Here is a 15000-nt window from a genome sequence, read left to right as displayed (position 1 = left end):
GCTCTATTGGGCTGATATGCTAGCAGAAGACCTGAGAGCTCTATTGGGCTGATATGCTAGCAGAAGACCTGAGAGCTCTATTGGGCTGATATGCTAGCAGAAGACCTGAGAGCTCTATTGGGCTGATATGCTAGCAGAAGACCTGAGAGCTCTATTGGGCTGATATGCTAGCAGAAGACCTGAGAGCTCTATTGGGCTGATATCCTAGCAAAAGGTCTTTCAGATATTCTGGTGCTGTGCCAGTGAGAGCTTTATAAACAAGCAGAAGGATCTTGAAATATATTCTGAACTTAACAGGAAGCCAGTGTAGAGTCTCTAAAATAGGGGTTTTATGAGCTCTTCTGCACTGTAGAGTAATAAAATCAACTGTTTAAAAATGATACAGTGACTGTAGCAAGCATAAAGACAGGCATAAATCCTGATGATGAGGCTGTTACAGTACGTACAGTGTGTTATGCTCTAACGAGAGTGTATATGGCTTCCATTTATATGTTAGAGAGTAATATGGTATTCATGTTTTTTAAAAAGGAGGTTTTTTGCATTGCAAAGGCTGCATTTGAAATGTCCTGATGATTGAATCTTCATTGACACTAAGAGACAAGGCGGAGAGAGCGGAGGGCGGAGAGAGCGGAGGGCGGAGAGAGCTCTCACCAAAAGGCCTTCGCTCTTAAAAGCTCCCCACAAAGCCTCTCTTACCACATCACCTGTTCACATCCATTTACCTCTCATCTGATTACAGCCTCTGAATACTGTAGAAAGATCCAGCTACCTACAGGATGTATCTCCTTCAACCTAAGAACCCTCTCTCTCCACAGAGAATTTTGTTTTACTTAATGAAGCGCTCTGGTTGTAGATCCGCTCCTGTTGTTAAGGTATATTAGTGAGACTGGTCTGTAGTCTGATAGACAGACAGACAGACAGACAGACAATATCCGTCCTAGCCAGGACTAACGGGGGGGGGTTAATGTAAAAGAAAACAAAAAAACAGCATACAAATGCGATCGTACAGATCTAAAACAAGCCATAATTATCTTATCGGAAAGAATTTCACCAATGCAGGAGAACACTGAAGGTGCTAATTTCATGAAAACTATCTACTTGCAATATTAGCTTCAGTAAACACTGCTTTATTTCAGCAATAAGATAACCTACAAGGAAACACCAGATGTAAGGATATCACATAAAAGAGTGTTATAAAACACCAAAACCACAAGACAATGAAACCTGCCCTGACCTAGGAGACAAAGGGAACAGACACCCTCACAGATCCATTTAACCACTTAACAAGTTTCAATCACTCCACCATTCGGTCCTCCATCATACCCTTACAATCACTCCACCATTCGGTCCTCCATCATACCCTTAACCATCCGGTCCTCCATCAGACCCTTAACCATTCGGTCCTCCATCAGACCCTTAACCATCCGGTCCTCCATCACACCCTTACTAACCATCCGGTCCTCCATCATACCCTTAACCATTCGGTCCTCCATCAGACCCTTAACCATCCGGTCCTCCATCACACCCTTACTAACCATCCGGTCCTCCATCATACCCTTACTAACCATCCGGTCCTCCATCACACCCTTACTAACCATCCGGTCCTCCATCATACCCTTAACCATTCGGTCCTCCATCAGACCCTTAACCATCCGGTCCTCCATCACACCCTTACTAACCATCCGGTCCTCCATCATACCCTTACTAACCATCCGGTCCTCCATCACACCCTTACTAACCATCCGGTCCTCCATCATACCCTTAACCATTCGGTCCTCCATCAGACCCTTAACCATCCGGTCCTCCATCATACCCTTACTAACCATCCGGTCCTCCATCACACCCTTACTAACCATCCGGTCCTCCATCATACCCTTAACCATTCGGTCCTCCATCAGACCCTTAACCATCCGGTCCTCCATCATACCCTTACTAACCATCCGGTCCTCCATCATACCCTTACTAACCATCCGGTCCTCCATCATACCCTTACTATCACTCCACCATCCGGTCCTCCATCATACCCTTAACCATTCGGTCCTCCATCATACCCTTACTAAAACTGCTGCCCTGAAACAGAGAGGCCTCGTGAATAAACCATACATGATGTCGTCTACCTTTTCATAAAGGGTTTCATTCACAGGCAATTGCATTTGTTTTATTATATACATTGACATTAGATGACATTGTTTTGATGTGACATTGGAGCTGGCACACAGTGAAGGGAGACCTGGCCACTCTCCCAAAACCCGCTGAGAGGCAGCGAAGCAACACCTATCCCATCATGCACCATCACTCTGAGGTGACATTGGTTGCGACTGCTCCCGGGAAGCAGGAAGGGACAGAGAAGTTCAAGCCAACAAGATGTTCCCCCACATAAACATGCCTTAAAATATGATTGAAGGATGACGACTCTTAGAAATCCTCACATGAATATCATTAGTGACTACAGTATAGAGTCTCTCTTTCAAAATGGCTTAATAATAGAAAGATCATCCAAAACTCAAAAAAGATCGTCCGAAAACTGTCGATCACAAAGATAGATCACAACCAAATGGGCAGATTCACTTTTATTTTACTTCTTCTGGTGACTACTGCCTATGTTTTAGGTCATTTTCTCTTTTCTATTATTTATTTGTGCATTTAGTCTCCCCGGAGATCTCACATGTTCATCCCTGTCTGTCCATCCCTGTCTGTGTACCTGTCTGTCTGTCACCAGCGGAGAGATTATAATATCAACATAATATACAGTGGGAGTGGCTTAGACAGTTAAGGGGCGTGGCCAGATTCATTTTAATTAAATTCATTTTAATTAATGAATTCATTCATTAATTAAAAGCAGGAAGTGGCTTGTATCAAAGTGGGCGTGGCCTGTATAAAAGTGGGAGTGGCTTGTATCAAAGTGGGTGGAGCTTGTGTCAACGTGGGAGTGGCTTAGACAGTTAAGGGGCGTGGCCATTATGTAAAATTGTCTATTTGTGCATTTAGTCTCCCCGGAGATCTCACATGTTTGATTGATTGATTGAAAACTTTATTAGAAGATTTGCAGAAGTAGGTACATGAAAGTACATATTACATACAAGGTCAACTAACAGGATAAAAACCCAAGAAAGCCACTGGCTTATTTCAATTGGGGTCCTTGAAATGTCCATCCCTGTCTGTCCATCCCTGTCTGTCCATCCCTGTCTGTGTACCTGTCTGTCTGTCACCAGCGGAGAGGTTATAATATCAACATAATATACAGTGAGGGAAATAAGTATACATACACACCAACACGTTTTTAAATGGAACATGGTTGATGTGTTCAATACTTTTTTCCCCCACTGTATATACATGGGAGAAGAATTCATTACCACTCTTGCCAGTGGCAATTTATTGCTTAATGGCTCCTAGGTCAACAATGAATCTCCATGGGACAGATTAGACCAGGGTGCAAAGACGGACGATGAAAACTACCCCGCTGTGAGGGTTTGTATCTATTAATAACTACAAATTGGTTGTGAGCAAGCTCTGCACACTGCTCTTACAGACTCTCAACGTTAACACTAGAACAGCCGTGCCTTTTTTTACCTACTAAAAGAGACGCCTCGGGGGTCAAATGACCTCCTCTTTACAATGCTCATGCTGCTATTTACACACAACGACCACTAGTTGGCTCGTCTTGTAAATTAGCCTGCCTCCTACACAGAAAAACTGCAAAATAGCTTTATACTAGCTTATCCTGATGTGATTTTGATAAATGTCAGGATACTGGGTGGTAGAACGCACATATCTAGGAAAAGCCATGAAAGGAGGGTCCTGAAATTTGATCGAGTGCAAAGATATTGCATTTTTCTTTACTCACAGGGGTCAAATGACCCCTCATGGCTGTTCTAGTTAAGAACCTTCTGTAGTTAAGAGCTAAAACTGATGACAGGACAATGAGTCTTCTTTACACAAGAGAAAGGCTTGTCTTCTTGTCATGAAAGAACAACAATCATGATGATAATATATTTTAAGTTACGCCTAAAAAAACAAAACAACGGCACACCATCTCGGCTTTGAGTAGGGCTATCACTTTCCACACGTGTGCGTGTGCCTGCCAGGCCCTTATTACTCCGTGGGTTGACACTTTAATAAGAGCTTAGCTCCGTGTCAGCCAGCCTTTGTGGTATCGTGCCTACCGTATTGTGTTCAACCACTTTTTGCACTTTAGCATGGCACAGAACCAATCATTAACATACTATCGCTCCCCCACACAATGACGTGGGGCTCAACTGATTCCAGTTCCTTTGTTTGGGGACGGCGTGTGCATGCCTTATTAACCACACTGGTGTTCTCCTCCGAACTGTACGGGTCCTCCGAGGCTCAGTTGGTTCGAACACGGCGCTAACAACGCTTAGCTTGTGGAATCGGTTCCCGCCGGGGTTCATATACTGAAAAATGCACTATACACTCACTGCAATGTACCGTAATTCGCTTTGGATAAAAGCGTCAGCTAAATGGCGTATATACTATACAGTTCACGGGCGCACCTTGTGATAACCGGTAGAGCCGGGCGTGTTTTCACACACCATGAGGTGTGTCTCAGTGTGTCTAGAGACTGCCACGGTAAGCAGTTCGTTGGTCTGCTGGTTCTCTGTCTGTCTGTCTGTCTGTCTGTCTGTCTGTCTGTCTGTCTGTCTGTCTTTCTGTCCCTGGTATGGGGTTGTGCACCTCAACAAATTGAGTAGTTGACATCTCATAGTTCTTCATGCTGCAGTGATAGATACTGTAGAGTGGAAATGCATACAGGTAAATGCCCACAGTATCCTGCTTATTTCATATTTTACATGAAACAGGTGAGAGAACACAGAAGAGGAGATATACCGGTAATAGGCATCAAAATGTGTGATATGATGTAAGAACATGGACTGAATGAATTATAAAGGAATGAGTAGACAAACAATAAGTATAAATCCCCATTGTTGTAACTGCCCTGCCTTGCCTTGCCTATTTATCTATCTGATGCCATATATATACACCCCAAAAATGAGATAAACCATAATTCTACCTTACCGTAATAGTGAAATGCTGCCCCCTAGTGGCACTAGAAATACAAGGGTACATACCTCGCAAGGCAGAGCAGTGACATTGATAACGCAACCATGGGGGACAGGCCTTAATGATCTCAATATTGAGATGTGGTGAGAATGTGCTTATGAGTAGTGATTAGCCTTGAGATGGCAAAGCTCGAGCTATATGGGGCAGCCTCCTCCCCCAGCCTCCCCCAAACTCCCCCCAGCCCTCTGCCCACCCTGGGCTTGTTTGATGCTGCCCCCCCTCCCCACCTTCTCTGCCTCCCCCCTTCTCTCCACCCTCAGCCTCAAAGAGAGAGAGTGAGAGAAGTGACCTTTTTAGAAATCTCTCTGTGAAGGATGGACAGACAGACAGGGGGGGGGAGAGAAGCAGCACTGCATCTGATGCTGTCGAAATCAATTCATCTCTCTGTCAATACCGCCAGGCCGCCAGGCCAAACCATCAGGATACCTCACGGCCACGGGGGCAAACCATCAGGATACCTCACGGCCACGGGGCCAAACCATCAGGATACCTCACGGCCACGGGGGCAAACCATCAGGATACCTCACGGCCACGGGGGCAAACCATCAGGAGCCGATATAAAGTGCCTCTCTTTTCTTGAGCACCAAACAGATTCACCTCCCTGGTGGGAGTGCGTGAGGCTCTGAGCACACCGAGGCTGCCAGGAGGGTTACGTGGCCTAGCTCTGAGGTAATTGGACACTTCACACAATCTAAATCTCATTTCTTACTGCCCCCCCCCTCCTCTCTAGCGCTTCCTCAGGCTAGGCCTGCCAATCCTCCTGATGACTCATCTGTGGCAGCGTCTCATCTGACAGGAGGACACCTCCTCCTCTCCACCGTTTAGGAAGTAAATGAATCTTTAATTGATGGAGGCGACATCCTGTCAGCCGACACAGAAGAATAACATTTGTATCAGAGTGCTTCTTCTTCTGCACAACCTTTTGGTTGGTTGTGATTTATGTGATGATATATCAGGTCTTATGTTAGATATATCAGGTCTTATGTTAGATATATCAGGTCTTATGTTCGATATATCAGGTCTTATGTTAGATATATCAGGTCTTATGTTCGATATATCAGGTCTTATGTTCGATATATCAGGTCTTATGTTCGATATATCAGGTCTTATGTTCGATATATCAGGTCTTATGTTCGATATATCAGGTCTTATGTTCGATATATCAGGTCTTATGTTAGATATATCAGGTCTTATGTTAGATATATCAGGTCTTATGTATGATATATCAGGGGAGTCTTGGGCAAAGACAGTTGGCTTTCAAAATCTCAAATACTTTGTACATACGTCTATGAATAGAGAGAAACATGTCTAGACAGTTTTAGAGTTAATAAGCCAGGCGATGTAAAACAGAGGACGAGGCGGTGTGAGGACGAGGCGGTGTGAGGACGAGGCGGTGTGAGGACGAGGCGGTGTGAGGACGAGGAGGTGTGAGGACGAGGAGGTGTGAGGACGAGGAGGTGTGAGGACGAGGCGGTGTGAGGACGAGGCGGTGTGAGGACGAGGAGGTGTGAGGACGAGGAGGTGTGAGGACGAGGAGGTGTGAGGACGAGGCGGTGGAGGTCAGAGGACGAGGCGGTGTGAGGACGAGGCGGTGTGAGGACGAGGCGGTGTGAGGACGAGGAGGTGTGAGGACGAGGAGGTGTGAGGACGAGGAGGTGTGAGGACGAGGAGGTGTGAGGACGAGGAGGTGTGAGGACGAGGCGGTGTGAGGACGAGGCGGTGTGAGGACGAGGCGGTGTGAGGACGAGGCGGTGTGAGGACGAGGCGGTGTGAGGACGAGGCGGTGTGAGGACGAGGCGGTGTGAGGACGAGGAGGTGTGAGGACGAGGAGGTGTGAGGACGAGGAGGTGTGAGGACGAGGAGGTGTGAGGACGAGGCGGTGTGAGGACGAGGCGGTGTGAGGACGAGGAGGTGTGAGGACGAGGCGGTGTGAGGACGAGGCGGTGTGAGGACGAGGCGGTGTGAGGACGAGGAGGTGTGAGGACGAGGAGGTGTCAGAATGGTTAATGGAAACACCACGAGTCCTGCCTAGAAGTGAAACAAAAAGCTGCGTATGGCTCGGCCCTCTCTCCTCCACCTCTCCTCTCCTCCACCTCCCTCTCCTCCACCTCCCTCTCCTCCACCTCTCCTCTCCTCCACCTCTCCTCTCCTCCACCTCCCTCTCCTCCACTCATCGTGCTCCACCCCCCTCTCCTCCACCTCCCTCTCCTCCACCTCCCTCTCCTCCACCTCCCTCTCCTCCACCTCTCCTCTCCTCCACCTCCCTCTCCTCCACTCATCGTGCTCCACCCCCCTCTCCTCCACCTCCCTCTCCTCCACCTCCCTCTCCTCCACCTCCCTCTCCTCCACCTCTCTCTCCTCCACCCCCCTCTCCTCCACCTCCCTCTCCTCCACCCCCCTCTCCTCCACCTCCCTCTCCTCCACCTCCCTCTCCTCCACCTCCCTCTCCTCCACCTCCCTCTCCTCCACCTCCCTCTCCTCCACCTCTCTCTCCTCCACCTCCCTCTCCTCCACCTCCCTCTCTCCTCCACCTCCCTCTCCTCCACCTCCCTCTCCTCCACCTCCCTCTCCTCCACCTCTCTCTCCTCCACCTCCCTCTCCTCCACCTCCCTCTCCTCCACCTCTCTCTCCTCCACCTCCCTCTCCTCCACCTCCCTCTCCTCCACCTCCCTCTCCTCCACCTCCCTCTCCTCCACCTCCCTCTCCTCCACCTCCCTCTGCTCCACCTCCCTCTCCTCCACCTCCCTCTCCTCCACCTCCCTCTGCTCCACCTCCCTCTCCTCCACCTCCCTCTCCTCCACCTCCCTCTCCTCCACCTCCCTCTCCTCCACCTCCCTCTGCTCCACCTCCCTCTCCTCCACCTCCCTCTCCTCCACCTCCCTCTGCTCCACCTCCCTCTCCTCCACCTCCCTCTCCTCCACCTCCCTCTCCTCCACCTCCCTCTCCTCCACCTCCCTCTCCTCCACCTCCCTCTGCTCCACCTCCCTCTCCTCCACCTCCCTCTCCTCCACCTCCCTCTCCTCCACCTCTCCTCTCCTCCACCTCCCTCTCCTCCACCTCCCTCTCCTCCACCTCTCCTCTCCTCCACCTCCCTCTCCTCCACCTCCCTCTCCTCCACCTCTCTCTCCTCCACCTCCCTCTGCTCCACCTCCCTCTCCTCCACCTCCCTCTCCTCCACCTCTCTCTCCTCCACCTCCCTCTCCTCCACCTCCCTCTCCTCCACCTCTCCTCTCCTCCACCTCCCTCTCCTCCACCTCCCTCTCCTCCACCTCTCCTCTCCTCCACCTCCCTCTCCTCCACCTCCCTCTCCTCCACCTCCCTCTCCTCCACCTCCCTCTGCTCCACCTCCCTCTCCTCCACCTCCCTCTCCTCCACCTCTCTCTCCTCCACCTCCCTCTCCTCCACCTCTCCTCTCCTCCACCTCCCTCTCCTCCACCTCCCTCTCCTCCACCTCTCTCTCCTCCACCTCTCTCTCCTCCACCTCCCTCTCCTCCACCTCCCTCTCCTCCACCTCTCTCTCCTCCACCTCCCTCTCCTCCACCTCCCTCTCCTCCACCTCCCTCTCCTCCACCTCCCTCTCCTCCACCTCCCTCTCCTCCACCTCCCTCTCCTCCACCTCTCTCTCCTCCACCTCCCTCTCCTCCACCTCCCTCTCCTCCACCTCCCTCTCCTCCACCTCCCTCTCCTCCACCCCCCTCTCCTCCACCTCCCTCTCCTCCACCTCCCTCTCCTCCACCTCCCTCTCCTCCACCCCCCTCTCCCCCACCTCCCTCTCCTCCACCTCCCTCTCCTCCACCTCCCTCTCCTCCACCTCCCTCTCCTCCACCCCTCTCTCCTCCACCTCCCTCTCCTCCACCTCCCTCTGCTCCACCTCTCTCTCCTGAGGACTCCCTCTCCTCCACCTCCCTCTCCTCCACCTCCCTCTCCTCCACCTCCCTCTCCTCCACCCCTCTCTCCTCCACTCACCGTGCTCCACCTCCCTCTCCTCCACCTCCCTCTCCTCCACCTCCCTCTCCTCCACCCCTCTCTCCTCCACCTCCCTCTCCTCCACTCCCCGTGCTCCACCTCCCTCTCCTCCACCTCCCTCTCCTCCACCTCCCTCTCCTCCACCTCCCTCTCCTCCACCTCTCCTCTCCTCCACCTCCCTCTCCTCCACTCATCGTGCTCCACCCCCCTCTCCTCCACCTCCCTCTCCTCCACCCCCCTCTCCTCCACCTCCCTCTCCTCCACCTCCCTCTCCTCCACCTCCCTCTCCTCCACCTCCCTCTCCTCCACCTCTCTCTCCTCCACCCCCCTCTCCTCCACCTCCCTCTCCTCCACCTCCCTCTCCTCCACCTCTCTCTCCTCCACCTCTCTCTGCTCCACCTCCCTCTCCTCCACCTCTCTCTCCTCCACCTCCCTCTCCTCCACCTCCCTCTCCTCCACCTCCCTCTCCTCCACCTCTCTCTCCTCCACCTCTCTCTCCTCCACCTCCCTCTCCTCCACCTCCCTCTCCTCCACCTCCCTCTCCTCCACCTCCCTCTCCTCCACCTCCCTCTCCTCCACCTCTCTCTCCTCCACCTCTCTCTCCTCCACCTCTCTCTGCTCCACCTCCCTCTCCTCCACCTCCCCATCCTCCACCTCTCTCTCCTCCACCTCCCTCTCCTCCACCTCTCTCTCCTCCACCTCTCTCTCCTCCATCTCTCTCTCCTCCACCTCTCTCTCCTCCACCTCCCTCTCCTCCACCTCTCTCTGCTCCACCTCCCTCTCCTCCACCTCCCTCTGCTCCACTTCTCTCTCCTCCACCTCCCTCTCCTCCACACCCCCCTCTCCTCCACCTCTCTCTCCTCCACCTCCCTCTGCTCCACCTCCCTCTCCTCCACCTCTCTCTCCTCCACCTCCCTCTCCTCCACCTCCCTCTCCTCCACCTCTCTCTGCTCCACCTCCCTCTGCTCCACCTCCCCATCCTCCACACCCCCCTCTCCTCCACCTCCCTCTCCTCCACCTCCCTCTCGTCCACCTCCCTCTCCTCCACCTCTCTCTCCTCCACCTCTCTCTCCTCCACCTCCCTCTGCTCCACCTCCCTCTCCTCCACCTCCCTCTCCTCCACCTCTCTCTCCTACACCTCTCCATCCTCCACCTCCCTCTCCTCCACCTCTCTCTCCTCCACCTCCCTCTGCTCCACCTCCCTCTCCTCCACCTCTCTCTCCTCCACCTCCCTCTCCTCCACCTCTCTCTCCTCCACCTCCCTCTCCTCCACCTCCCCATCCTCCACCTCCCTCTCCTCCACCTCCCTCTCCTACACCTCCCTCTCCTCCACCTCCCCATCCTCCACCTCCCTCTCCTCCACCTCTCTCTCCTCCACCTCCCCATCCTCCACCTCCCTCTCCTCCACCTCTCTCTCCTCCACCTCCCTCTCCTCCACCTCCCTCTCCTCCACCTCCCTCTCCTCCACCTCTCTCTCCTCCACCTCTCTCTGCTCCACCTCCCTCTCCTCCACCTCCCTCTCCTCCACCTCCTCTCTCCTCCACCTCTCTCTCCTCCACCTCCCTCTCCTTCACCTCCCTCTCCTCCACCTCTCTCTCCTCCACCTCTCTCTGCCCCACCTCCCTCTCCTCCACCTCCCTCTCCTCCACCTCCCCATCCTCCACCTCCCTCTCCTCCACCTCCCTCTCCTCCACCTCCCTCTCCTCCACTCACCATGCTGCGCCTCCCTCTCCTCCACTCACCATGCTGCGCCTCCCTCTCCTCCACCTCCCTCTCCTCCACCTCCCTCTCCTCCACCTCCCTCTCCTCCACCTCCCTCTCCTCCACTCACCATGCTGCGCCTCCCTCTCCTCCACTCACCATGCTGCGCCTCCCTCTCCTCCACCTCCCTCTCCTCCACTCACCATGCTGCGCCTCCCTCTCCTCCACTCACCATGCTGCGCCTCCCTCTCCTCCACTCACCATGCTGCGCCTCCCTCTCCTCCACTCACCATGCTGCGCCTCCCTCTCCTCCACTCACCATCCTCCACCTCCCCATCCTCCACCTCCCTCTCCTCCACTCACCATGCTGCGCCTCCCTCTCCTCCACCTCCCCATCCTCCACCTCCCTCTCCTCCACTCACCATGCTGCGCCTCCCTCTCCTCCACCTCCCTCTCCTCCACCTCCCTCTCCTCCACTCACCATGCTGCGCCTCCCTCTCCTCCAGCCTCTGTCTCAGCTGCTGCTGCTGGTCCTTCAGCCTGTCCAGCTCCTGTCTGTTCCCTGAGCCCAGGTCCTGGAGCCTCCTCACCAGCCCCTCCAGACGGTCCCTCTCCACGTACACGGCCCTCGTCTCCGCCTTCAGCTCCTTCGCACCGCTGAAGTCATTACCTGCACCAGAAGAAGAGCACACAGGAAATGAACACAGTTGACTACGCCGCCCGTCCACGGAACGACCATTAATAGCTCCATAAGATGTGACTTGATTTCGTTAGCCCCATAGCATCATCGCCTACGTCACGCTTCACTTGTGGTCAGCCGAGCCATCTTTGTATGTAGTGTCAAAAATGCCCTATGTCAAAGAGATGACTTGGGGTAGATAGTGATTTTGGAATGTAACAAGCATGATGGCTGATGGCATCATAGGCAATAACGCACAGTGAATCAGCAGTGTTAGGAGAGTAGAGTTAGGCAGATATCTTGATTTGGCCAAAATATGACTTAGGCTATCCTATGATAATTATGCTATGAGGCTAACGATTTGAAGGAAATTAGGTAAATAAGGGAGCAGCATAGGAAGTGTTGGAGGTGTTGGTGGATGGTGTGTTAGGTACCTGAAATGGCAGCAAGCTTGGCTTCATGGAGGGCCAGAAGCTGTGTCTCAGTCTGGCTGACTTTCCTCCGCAGACTACTACCCAGTCTCTGGCTCATGACCGCCTAGAGAAGAGAGGGGGAAGGCCGATAAGATAACTACAGCGACAGAGAAGGGTAGGTTAGCTCACCATAGCACCACAACTCTTTAAAAAATAAGCTCTGACAGCCAGAGAGCCTAGAAAAGAGAAGGGAAGGCCAATTAGTAGTAGCAGACGTGATTCAAATGAGACAGATATATGTGTATATCAGTATACAGATACACTGCCATATATCATACTCCACTATGATTGGAAATTAAGTAGTGTCCAGTTGTGGAATTATATTTAGCAGTAACGATATTCAGAGTCTGGGGCAGTTGTTATGCTCTCTGCCCTGCTGACTGTGCAACGCAGGACAGCTGTGAAAGGAGACGGACCAGGGAATGTTCAAGTTTCTGTTCACACCTAAGGCTTCCCTGTACATTCCATGGAATTATACATGGTCCTTACCAGGGACCAGGGAAAATGCCTGGTCAGTCGTGTTCACACATAAGCCGACACAGGAAATTGCATGGAATCTACTGGGGAGGCTCGTATGTGTGAAAGGGATTTAAGATAACTACAGCGACAGAGAAAGGTAGGGTAGCTCACCATAGCACCACAACTCTTTAAAAAAAAGCTCTGACAGCCAGACAACTCAATTTAAATTCCCTGTGCCTGCATTTCCTTTTTTGTTTCTCACTTCGCATTATATTTTTACAAATCCCACACTTTTTCTTTCTTTAGCAGACCCCAGAATGCTAATGGCGATACCTTGTCTGTACCTTTACGGAGAGAGTGGCTCGCCTTTCATGTGGTGAGACGGGGGGGGGATGTGGAAATCTCCATAAAGGATGCCATTAGAAAATGTCAGAGGGGACAGAGAGGCCCTGGGGGTCGGTCAGGGACCCTGGGGGGGGCTGAAGGCCTCCAACACAGCCACCTGCCCCCCCCCCGCGCGCCCCCCACTCCCACTCTGACCTTTTGAACCCGTGTGTATGAGAATGTATTCTCTTTGAATTACAGACCAGCGTGATTCCGATGATGCAATTCCTACTTGTGTGGAACTATTCTCTGTCTTCAAAGTGTTGCGTGGCGCAGTTTTTCCGAAGCCTTTCCTCCTGATTTAGACAGTGCTTTCCTTTGTGTTTTAACACTAGAACAGCCATGGTGGGGTCATTTGACCCAATGAGTAATCTTTATATCTGTGCACTCGATCAAATTTCAGGACCCACTTATCCTAGATATGTGCTTTCTACCACCCAGTATCCTTACATTTTCAAAATCACATCAGGATAAGCTAGTATGAAGCTATTTTGCAGTTTTTCTGTGTAGGAGGCAGGCTAATTTAGAAGATGGCCAACTAGTGGTCGTTGTGTGTAAATAGTAGCTTTCCACTGTAAGACTATGGTCATTTGACCCCCGAGGCGGCTCTTATAGCAGGTGCAAACAAGGGACACTTTCTGTGAGGCGTACATTATTTGAGTGAGATTTCAAACACATGACACACAGTCTAGAGTTTGAGATTCCTCAGAAATTAGCACTTTCATTGCCTGCCTCATTCGCACTACAACAGTGTCCTCCGTAAATCGATCGACATGAATAAATCAAAATAACTTTGGTGTCTGCGTCAACCACTTATTTCAAATGTGGAGAGATGATGGAGCTATATGACTTTGTAGTGCAACATCATTATAGAATACTGCTTCCTCAAAAGCGTACATTTTGAGACCCAGCCAGACGCACCATTGTTCAGTCATCTGATGCTGGGTTTCTAGAGGGCGATGTGACATTGTAGTCCTATCTCTTGCAGCCCCCCCACCCCCACCCCCACCCCCACCCCGCCCCCACCCCGCCCCCACCCCCCATCACCAGCAGTGAGACATCGCTGGCTGCTCCTGGCCGTCTCCCACCACACAGATCTGTGTCTGTGGATCAGTGTGTGGTGTGTGGTGGAAACACCCCCTCCCCTGACAAGATCTTTCTGATAACCGGCACGCATACACGCCAGAGAGGAATGCATATGCACAGTCATACACACACAGGAAAATATACACACACACACACACACACACACACCATAATACTTGCAAACCCAAATATGCAGAGGAACAGTCCCACACAGACACTGATACATGCACACACACACACACACATGCACGCACACACACACACACGCACATACGCACACGCACGCGCACACACACACACACATGCACGCACACACACACACACACACGCACATACACACACGCACGCGCACACACACACACACACATGCACGCACACACACACACACATACGCACATACACACACGCACGCGCGCACACACACACACACGCGCGCACACACACACATGCACACACAGACAGACACACACACACACGTGCACACACACGCACACACACACACACACACACACACACATATACACAAGCACACACACACACACATGTACACACAGACACACACACACACACACACACACACACACGCACGCACACACACACACTTAGGCCACATGAGAGCCTAAAGCTATGGCTGGTAAAGTGGCAATTTTGTGATGCTCACACAGCCCCAGGCCATCTAATATAGTTGCAAAGTCTTGTGGGACAGAGAGGCCTGGGTGAGTGTGAGACACTGACAAGTCAAGGTGACATCTCCCCTCCCCCCGCCTCCCCCCGCCTCCCCCCACACTCCCCCCACACTCCCAACCATCCAACACAGACAAACTCAGAGCAGGATCAATACAGAGACTGACAATCTACATCATTATCATACTGGCATGCTTTACTTAACACTCTGAGAACAACAGTCACCAGTCACTACACATCTCTGTGTTCATTCACTATTCATAGCTGTTATGGGCTCATCGGGGGGGAAGGGTTGAGTTTCTGTGGTATATACATTATACATACAGGTATCAGGGTCATAGTGACAGTTTTCCACAGGCATTAGGCTTTGATTTTTTTTTTACACCTATCCTATTACACGCTTACACGCATAGTCATGACACACTCTACCATAACATACAAGACAATGATACAGCAGACATACATTAGAGCTAACAGAATGACAAA

General features: G+C 52.0%; 1 protein-coding gene across 1 annotated transcript in view; it reads right to left on the bottom strand.

Moving 5' to 3' along the window:
- Positions 1–15000, bottom strand: part of disc1 (DISC1 scaffold protein) — a gene marked incomplete at both ends in the record, with an annotated part of 71074 nt that overhangs the window by 26846 nt on the left and 29228 nt on the right. The window contains 2 exons of the mRNA XM_080548791.1: positions 11231–11419; positions 11863–11965. Coding sequence (XP_080404917.1) covers positions 11231–11419; positions 11863–11965 — 292 coding nt within the window. The remainder of the gene's footprint in view (positions 1–11230; positions 11420–11862; positions 11966–15000) is intronic.

This window comes from Nansenia antarctica, assembly GCF_963989245.1.
Source record: "Nansenia antarctica genome assembly, chromosome: 1".
In the NCBI taxonomy this organism is placed as follows: Eukaryota; Metazoa; Chordata; class Actinopteri; order Argentiniformes; family Microstomatidae; genus Nansenia; species Nansenia antarctica.
Note: the sequence above shows the minus strand (reverse complement) of the source record. Positions and strands in the feature narration are given on the sequence as shown.